The 10,382-nt window shown below is 34.8% G+C and overlaps 1 protein-coding gene across 1 annotated transcript; it reads left to right on the forward strand.

The window, feature by feature from the left end:
* Positions 1–472: 472 nt before the first annotated feature.
* On the forward strand, positions 473–6,134 carry LOC25495115 (CRM-domain containing factor CFM9, mitochondrial). The gene is made up of 4 exons (XM_013595281.3): positions 473–708; positions 1,067–1,349; positions 3,288–3,689; positions 4,307–6,134. The coding sequence occupies exons 1-4, from the start codon at positions 626–628 to the stop codon at positions 5,432–5,434; spliced, it is 1,896 nt and encodes a 631-aa protein (XP_013450735.1). The 5' UTR covers positions 473–625; the 3' UTR covers positions 5,435–6,134.
* The last annotated feature ends 4,248 nt before the right edge of the window (positions 6,135–10,382 follow it).

Below are 10,382 nucleotides of genomic sequence, written 5' to 3' on the forward strand. Positions count from 1 at the left end.
ATTAATGAGCTTCAACAAATGACAAATTAACAAGAAGAACCAAATTTAATTTTTAAATGAAATAATTCTCTACCATGCTTACTTATATCACGACCAAATTATGAACTACCATAGTCTTCCCTCACAAAACCAGAGAGTTTAGGCTTTGGCCTTCTTGTATTAAAAATAAAGGGGAGAGTTAACAAAAAATAAAATAAAATGTTAACGACTAAATTGACATAATGAAATTCAAATGGTTAAACTTAAATAATCAATGAGTTATTCAGCGGGACCGAGTTTGATTTTGGATGAAAACAATTTTTAGACGAAATTTACTTATTGTCCAATCAACTCACATATTACTAGGACTCGCGTCTCCTAACTAACGAACAATTTGACCGAATTAAAACTTTACGGATGAAAGACATGTGGCCAAAATTTGAATGGTTGAGATTAAAGAAAGCAAACACATCATTTTTGTTACTAACAAAACATAACCCCTACGAACCCTTCTCTTCTCTCTTCTCCTTCCGACGCACTTCGCTCCGCCACTCTCCTCGCCGCAATCAACTCCCTCACCGCCGCCATTTTCCTCCATTTTCAGTTTGAAGAATGAGTTTCTGTAATTGTTGAAGCAAAAGAAACAATGTTCAGTGTTCGAAATCTTCATAGACATTACTCCTTCAAACCCTTTTCATCTCTCTTTCAACTTCAATCCAATCTCTTCAGGTAATCATCAACAACCCTTTTCCATTTTCTGTGTTTTTTTCGCCATTTCCTTCAATTTTGTATTCAAATTCATAAACCCTTAAACCCCTTTTACTCTTTTCCCTTAAAGTTTATATTTTTACATCATTCACTCTTTTCCCATTTCCTTCAATCATTTTTTCAAATTAATTTTTTGAGCAACAATCTTAGTTTCATGATTTATTTACATTTGTTAGTTTTTGTTAGATGGGATTAAGAAATGTTGATTCAATGTTTTTGTCTTTTTGAGCAACACCATTAGTTTCTTGTCTAAGGTTGTTTTGTTTCATAGGATTAAGTAATGTTGATTTGATTCGATGTTTTTGTCTTTTTGGTTCAGAACTGTTTTGCCTTTAGGACAAGGAGTAGAGCAAAGCAAAACTGATGATAAAATTGAAGCCGACCATAAAGTTAGCTTTTACTGTTATGTTAAACCGTTGAATCTTTTGAATGGATCGTTGTGTCGGGGAATGTCAACGATGAGAGGAAAGAGTATGCGAAGCAAGGTGGAAAGAAGAATGCAGAAAGAGTCTGGTAAAACAATAAGGGAGCTTCGTAGAGCTAAAAAATTGACGAAGAAACTTATGACCGACGAGGAGCGGCTCGTTTACAATCTCAAAAGAGTACGTTATCTTGCAGCCCTTCTAATAGCTGTTTTTCGACTACACTTTTTGTAATTCATGTTTTTGTACTCCATATATTGCTTTGAGATGTTGTAACGCTTCTGATATATGCATTCAAATTTATGGTTTAAGTTTCTATTTTGAATTATTTTTTAATTTATTGAAGCTTCTCAACAAAGCCTTCTTAAACACTTTAGGGCCCCTGTTCTAATCTTAACAATTGGGCCACTAATAAAAAAATGCCAAATTTTAAGTATAACACGTTAAACACAATTAATTTAGACATTAGAAAGTTTAAATTGGTAATGAAAAAACTCTTCCATAAGAAACTCATACTAAAACCAAGGTAATGAAAATGATAATTTGATGCATGATTGATCATAAGGGGATAATTTGATGGATATCAAAGAGTGATTCAAAATAGACATGGAACTGTTAGGATTGAGATTCTGTCAAGAAGGGGAAATTGTTCTGAAATATTACATTATGAGTATAGAAGCTGGGTTTAACAGGTGTTGAATGGAACTGTTCAATATTTTCTTGAATAGAGCTATATGTTTCCATGTCTTTGCTAGCGTTTTGTAGATTTTTTGTGTATCTTGCCATCACGGGGGTTTGTAAGAATGAGTTAAAGTGATTATATAGACTAACAAGGTAGTAACTTTTAATATTAACTTCTAAACTCCAACTAATTAAATCAGAAATATAGTAGAAGAGAGAAAAGATACAAAGACCAAAAATGAAAATTGTAGTAGAATGAGTAAAAGTGATTATACCAAACCTTTATACAGGAAGCTTGAGCTTCTATTCTATCATGAGAATCTGAAAGCCCTGAAACCGCATCGACGAAAGCTTTATCAAAGCCAGTCGAGTTAGTAATCCATGGCGCATTTAGAACAAAGAGAACAACTCCCAAAATTGCGGCAAAATAAATCCAGGAAGATAATTTCTGTTCAAACAAAATCAAACGCTGCGGAATCCTCGCCCATGAAGTTCGAGTCTTTATCCTTTATTTGTGTGTAGTCGGTGGGATGAGATGCGTGTGCCGTGTGGTGGGGGAAGGGAGCGTTTCTTCTGAATTCTGATCTGGGCCAAAGTTATGAAAGTTTGGGCCCCAAATATCTGAGGTCCTGTGCTGTAGCCCAGCCTACACAGGTACAGGGCCGGCCCCACCGTGCTTCTCAATTAAAATTGTTTTATGGTTTAAAGGCTCATAGTTAACTAAGAGTGATTTTGAAAAAAAGTTGAGATGTAGAAACTAATTTCAACTTATGTGGTAAAGTATTGGTTAAAATGTTTATGGTTATTGTAAGAATCTTTTAATATTTCTTTTTACACAGATGCTCATTGAGAAATTGATTCAAGCTGATCTTGGATTGTAAATGTTGTTTAGATAAGAGTCCTCATTGATCAGTCACTCTAAGTTCAAATGCCTTAAACTATACTACAGTTTTTTTTAAAAGGAATTATGTGTGTATGCTGTTTCTATGTGAAAGCAGTAAGCAGAATTGTCTTATATTTGAAAAAGAACTTTGATGCCTGTGCGAAATGGGGCAAGTTCAAGAGTTTTCATGGCCACAGCTTATAATAAACTTGTATGACAATTCTACTATTGTCATGTGTTTGAAAGAATGCGTGTTAAGATTCTTGTTGTTTATTCATTGTAGAAATTGTATATTCCTTATCGGTTTTAAGTAATTGTTTTGTTTTTGCTACTTCATCGTTGCCAAGAAATTTAACTACTTCTTTGGCTTTGATTCTCTAAATTGTAGCGCGCACATGATAACCGTGACTTGAAAATTTTCAAGCTGTTATAACTTATAACATTGCATATATTTGATTTGAACCACATGATATTGTCTATGTTTAATTTTGTTGTGGTGCTTGTTATATGATCTCTTGGTTAAATCTTATTTTCCTACCCTTCAACTGTTGCAGGCAAAGAAAAAAATTGCATTGCTACTGCAAAAGCTCAAGAAATATGAGCTACCGGAGCTGCCTCCACCACGGCATGATCCAGAGCTCTTTACACCCGAACAGCTTCAGGCGTATAAAAAAATTGGATTCAAGAACAAGAATTATGTTCCAGTTGGTGTTCGTGGAGTATTTGGAGGAGTTGTGCAAAATATGCATCTCCATTGGAAGTTTCATGAGACTGTGCAAGTTTGTTGTGACAACTTCCCTAAGGAAAGAATAAAAGAAATGGCTTCAATGCTTGCAAGACTGAGTGGTGGGATCGTGTTAAATGTTCATAATGTGAAAACAATCATTATGTTCCGTGGTAGAAATTACCGCCAACCCAAAAATTTGATACCTATTAATACCCTTACAAAGAGGAAGGTAAGATTACATTTCCATATTCCTTATTAGACTGCACGCCTTATTTTTTCTCCTTCAAATCTGATCGAGGGTGATGCGTTGCCTCTAGTGGTTGAGATGCTAAAGACTTAACTTTAGAGTCATGAACTGTCATATTTAGGTTCCAATATTGTTCATTATCAGTTAGCTTTAGTTTTGAAAGTAAACAGTCGTTTTGGTCATTGAATGTGTTAGACACTATCAGTTGTAGACTTGTTGTCCTTGAATTGACCATAATCACAAAAACACTTTCGAATGTGTCTTCCGTTAGTCAGTTTTGTCCATCAAATGTTTTTTCGTTAGTTAGTTTGGTCCTTGAATGTGTGTCTTACATTAGTCAGTTTGGTCCTTCAAATTACTAATATAATATACACTCAGTGGTGTTTTTTTTTTGTAATTGTGAACATTCAGGAGTTATGGTGACACTACCTCACACATTTAGGGACTAAAATTACTGTTTGCTCTTGGTCTAAATTATTATGCTTACATTATTGACTTTAATGTTTCAAGGACAAAAAAATTTGATCCTAGTTATGGTATCTATTATACAAAGATCTTAAATACTACGATAACATATTTGTTACTGTTGTTATATACAGGCCCTATTCAAGGCCAGATTTGAGCAAGCTCTTGAATCTCAGAAGTTAAACATAAAGAAAATAGAACAGGACCTGCGGCGGATGGGAGTAAATCCCGAGGATCCAACTGCAATGGCCAGCATCCAAAGAGTGGCTTCCACTTTCTTCAATGCCATTGACAAGAAAGATGGAAGTCCTTATGTTAACCGTGGAGACAAATCATCACTAATAGAACCTAATGATGGTTTGGAGGAATCAGATCCTTCTGCTGATTCTGATCAGGATGAGCTAGATCGATTCATCGCTGATATAGAGAATGCCGCCGATAAAGAATATGAAGCTGAAGAGGCCAAAGAAAAGGAAGAGTTTGGAAGACTTAGATATTGGAACAGAGAAGAGTATGGTGGAAGATTCAGAAGATTGGACGATTCTAGAAATGATGGTGAGGTTAGAGGCTCAAGAGTTCGGCAGAATATACATCCCAAGCATCGGACTGCCGATAGTGACGATGAAGAGAATGCTCATTCTGACAATGACGACGACGATGATGAGTGGCATCCTGGTAATATTGCCGATGACAGTGATGTTGACAGCAATTTTGATGGCTCTGATGAAGCTAGAGGTAGGTTCAAGGAAAGTAGGGGGAGAAGAGAGAGGATAAATAATACAAGTATTGCCAATGGTCAAGTTAATGGTGGTCAGAGCAGACACGGTGAAGCTAAATTTAGGACGAATATGGGTGTACAAGATTTTGAATCAGAAGATATACTTAGTGAAGTTGAAAATGCAATGTGGGAGTCGGATTTAGAGGATCATGACTCGGTACATTTGAGAGGAGCCAATAGCAATAACTATAAGAGCAGCAGCAGCGATGATGAGGGTCAGATTGATGATTCTACTCAATATCATAATAGTTTTAATGCACCAAAGAGTTTGAGAGGCAGGCAAGCAGGAATTATCCGCACTAAATCCGGGTCCAGGGACGCCTTTAGTGGTTCGGAAGACTGGATGTCCCAATCAGAGGGTGAGGAGGACACAAGAGGTGATGATAAGGACTACCCTACAAGTCAAAATAGTAAGGTGGTCAAAAGTGATATCCATAAGAAGAGATCACCAAAGGAAGCTGATGAAGCTTGGGACAGTGACTAGGCCAAGTAAATGCTAGACCATAATTCATTGTAGTTTTTCAAGACTTTGTTTGACAAGCAGAACGGATAGAGAGCGACTTTTCCCACCTCACGTTTTTCAGAAACCACTATTGACTCTGGAAGTGTACTTTCGGACAACATAATTTGTTCAGATGCGTACTTTAGGACGTCATAAAATCTGTGATTTTTTTCATATTCGTACACCGGAAGTTATTTAGGTGGGTGAAAAGTTCTGCCCGAAGAAATTGTTGATTGGTCCAAACAAAATCATCAAGGTTTGAAGCTTAATGTAGTCGTTTTATTAAGCTCTTTCATGGAGTTTCCTCTTACTGTTATTCTTTCTCACAATAATGTTACCTCCTCAACTCCTCAAGGTTCTATTGTCCTACTAGTCATGATGTACTTCATATATTATAAGTGGAATAACAGACATTGTGCTATGAGTTTCTGCTAAAGAAAACTGTTTCTCAGTGAAGAAAATTTTCAGATTCATCGGAGATAAGGAGCCTATTTGGATACACTTTTGATTTTAGTTTTTTGCGTCCCAACACCTTTTTGTCGTAGCTTTTCTGAAGCCACTATTCGTAGCTTTTGAGTAATGTTCCGTCTGATTAATATCTCACCATGAACACACAACAATTACCCTTCACTATTTTTCATAGACATATTTCTTGTTTGAAGGGTATGTCACATTTTTTTAATTTCTGTACTTAAAGTCCCTAACAAGCTAACTCATTCAAGTATTGTTTGTACTTTCTACATATGTGATCTTTGAACAACAACGAAACTAAATTCTATTGTTTGTACCCTATGTTTAAATATCTTTTAAAATAAAGTACGAACTTCAAATTTAAAAGTTCCAATGTGATAATTAAGTTCCAATGTTATGAAATTATATGTGATTTTTTCCGAAACGTGCTGCAAAAAGTTTATGTCTCATTTTGGATAAAGTTCAAGTTCATTTTAGAGTTTAGACCATCTTTCTTTAATTATATCCTTGCTTAAATGAACTCAACTCTAGACATGGCAACGGAGCAAAGAGATTCAACGTTTCTCTCAAGAGAACATGCATGTGAATATCACGCCTTCTTGGATTTCTTAGCTCAAGTATAAAATTGTCGAAGGTGAGCATAACAAATAAACGATAAAACGACTCTTAGTGAACTTTAGATGATAAACATAATGTATTCATACAATCAATATTTACTGCATAGATCTTTGTTTCATAATGGTTTACTTTACTTCTGAAACTCATTTTTTATTTTATTTTTTATTTTATTTTTTATTTTATATATTTGAAACATTTAATTTTATAAATAAATAAACTTTTAATTTGATGATGCCATAACTTGTTTAAGTCACTTCAACCATTTTTTTTTTCTACTCACACTGTCACAACATAGATCTCTATCTCTATCTCTTAATACAAGACTCCTCTCTAGTAAAGAAAAATATAAGACCTCTTTATCAAATTCATCCATATTAGAAAAAGATGGCTATATTAGTAAATAAAACTTGTATACTATCGACGAAACAGATTTAACAACTCGTAATAGTAATTCCATAACTCATCAATCCATTATTTTGATTGATTGAGTCCATAAGTGAAGAATTGCATTTTTGAATTTTAATAATGAAAACAAAGGTGCTAGAAGAAGAATTAGTTACCCTTAAGAAGATTAATCTCATCTCATGGTTACCCCTAGTGAGTCCATTCCTATATATATAAAAAGAGTATGAATATGATGCTAACTAACCATTCAGTTACAATTACAACCAACCCAATAACTTCCTAAACAAGTCTTCTCTTTCTCTTCTTCTTCATCATCAAGAAAATGAGAAGATTCTTCATCTTCAACCCATGGTTCATAGTTGCATTCATTGTAGTCCTTCCCGTTCTTCTCTCTTTCAGAAACCCACGAGGAGAATCAGAACCCGAAAACACCATAACACAAACAACTTCATCTTCTTTCTCTCATACCTTTTGGTTCAGTCACGTTAGCCAATACTTTTCCATTTGATTTCAATCAAAGAATCAGAGATGGTTCCAATCTTCAATATAATTTCTATAGGGATTCTAGCCCTCAAGCTGAAGATATTGTTCCTTCCGCTGTTACCGATATCTACCTTGATCATAGAGACCTTGCACCTTCTCTTCTTCGTCTCTTCTTTCATGATTGCTTCATCCACGTAAAATTTATTAACTTTTTTCACTGTTCTTTAATTCTTTATTTTATGTGAAAATGGAGTCTTTATTGTTCTTCAGTTATGTGGTGGAAACGAGGTGTCTTTATTTTTGTGCATTTTGCATCCAAGATTATAAATTTAGTATCTTGATTTTTGTTAAGCATTTTCTGCTATTTCCTAAATTTTATAGGCTCTATGAAATAGTGAATATTGATATCCTAAATTTTACAGGCTCTATATTTACTACTGCATAGATCTTTGTTTCATAATGGTTTACTTTACTTTACTATAATTGAAGAAAAAAAAGTGAAACTCTTATATATGCTATCTATGTTTATGTTTACCGAATCATCTTCTTGCTTTCATAATGGTTTTGATTTGCTTTTCTAACAACTTGTGGTGTTGCGAAATCAGTGCAACATAAGAAGCAGGCGATCTGATGCCAATTGTTATGAAACTGAGCCAACCAACTGCAATGAAAGGAAAGGAGTCAAGGACACAAGATTTATCGAGGTTCGGATCAATTTCTCCTACGTCCTCACGTCCTATTTGATCTTGAAATCACTTACTACCAATAGCACGCTTTCTACAAGCAACAAACTACAATACATATAGCTATTGCTAACAGAAAAAAAGAGGTAAAGGCTAGCCATCACAATAGCTTTATAAAGTTGTTAAACATTTACTAACTAATTACCATTTGAGATCCACCAGAATTACAAAATTTCAATCTTGAGTTCTTACTCTCAATTGCAGGAAAAAGTTTTTTGTTTTGTTTATGGTATGATGTAGCGATTCATGAAAATTGAAACAGTAATGGTTTGGACTCCATCCAATTTCGCAGCAACATCACTTCCTAACAAGGCATAGCTCTAGCATTAGTCCCACAAGAACGATTTTGCAAAGTAAGGAGCACTATCTGAGATAAAACGAAGGCCTCCCTTGTGAAATACAGGCATGTCAAATTTCATGTTCCTACCACCAGGTGAAAATGCTTTGAACTTGCAAATGCTTCTTGCCGGTAGCCAAGAAAATATCTCAAAAGCAATGTCTTGAGAAACTTCCATGTTGAGAATCATGAAAACCTACATTTAAGAAACATGTTACATCATTCTCATCAATCTCAAAAGCAATGTCTTATGAAATTATGTGATTTTTTCAGAAACATGTTGAAAAAAAAGTTTATGTCTCATTTTGGATAAAATTCAAGTTCATTTTAGAGAGCTTAGACCATCTTTCTTTAATTATATCCTTGCTTAAATGAACTCAACTCTGCCACATCATTCTCATGCAATCAATTCGTACTCCAACAGTGAACTCTTAAAGCACTCTTCAAAATTTGCACTTGATTTTGTTTTGAATTGTTTAAATAAATAATTATTAAGCTATTTATTTTCTCAATACATATAAAAAATGTTAAAAAATATACCAAATTTATTTTAACTATTTTTATGGAACAATTGATTGTTTCAATGTTTAACACCTTAAATTAAGAGGTATCAATTCAATGGCTAAAATTTTATTTTGTAATCTTAAAGCAAATAGTTCTAATGCATATTAGACAATTGTAATATGCATTAATGTAATTGCTATTAATAAAATTCTCCTTACCTTTTGTCAACAAAAAAAAAAAATTATCCTTACCTCAACTTGTTCTTAAAAAAAAAAAAAATCCTTAATTATCTAAAAAATTTAGAACTTCTAGATACTTAATATGGTTCAGATTACCGACCCCAAGAGTTGACCTGCCGATGTAAGTTTGAGATTTAAGAGTGTGCTTCTCTATGGACAGATCTAAATTACTAACAATTTATGAGTCAGTCTTCGTACACAGTTTTGCTCTGACTTCAATTAAGGACTATTACTTTTCCCACCCTGCTGTCTCCTCGCGCATCCTGCAAAATTTACTAAAATACCCCTGGTCCGGATTATGTAATCCGGACCAGATTGTTAGTGTTTCCGGAAACAGAAATCCGGATTAGATGTTAATGTAATTTTATGTGTCTTTCTTTAATGTCAATGGTCTCTGTTGACCGTTATATGAACCCCGCACAAGCTGCAATGCATTGCAATTGCAGAGTTCCTATGAACGGTCAACAATGACCATGACACCATCGACACCCCTAAAAAACTAAAAAACATTTGAAGAAAATGGAAGAAAAGAGGTGAAGTGAAGAATGAAGGTATTTGTTGAAAATGGAAGCCTATTTATAGCCTAAAACAAGTCCTAGGTCATTAATACAATCAATGAAAACGTGTTGGTGGTTGTTATAACCGTCCAAACTTACATTAATGACTCTGAATGTTTCTGGAGCTTACATTCCGGAATTTCCTTAGCCCTACAGGAAGTGCCAACTTTTCTCTCGTTCCCATCATTATCGCAATAATCCGGAAAATATATTCCGGAAAACAAGTGTGCATTCTGGATTTTATATTCCGGAATGCATCAGTCATGGCGGTGGTCTGCACCACACGTTTTTGTCGGTGGTCTAGTCAAAAAAACGTGGTAAAACGCATTTTTTGACTGCATTTATGGCCTCCCAACCGTTTTTGACCCACCCCTCCCTATAAATAGCCTTCCAAACCCCACCATTTCTCACACCATCCTCTCCCACCCTCTCCTCCTCTTCTTCCTTCTACAACCATGGTTTTCCATCGTTGTCCTTTCATAGACAAGGGCCTCGTTGAAAACTTCCAGGGTTTGTATGAACAGTCAATGAGGATGGAACCGCGTTGCAACGAAGCGCGGTTTATCTAAGGGT

This window comes from Medicago truncatula, chromosome 6 (assembly GCF_003473485.1).
Source record: "Medicago truncatula cultivar Jemalong A17 chromosome 6, MtrunA17r5.0-ANR, whole genome shotgun sequence".
In the NCBI taxonomy this organism is placed as follows: Eukaryota; Viridiplantae; Streptophyta; class Magnoliopsida; order Fabales; family Fabaceae; genus Medicago; species Medicago truncatula.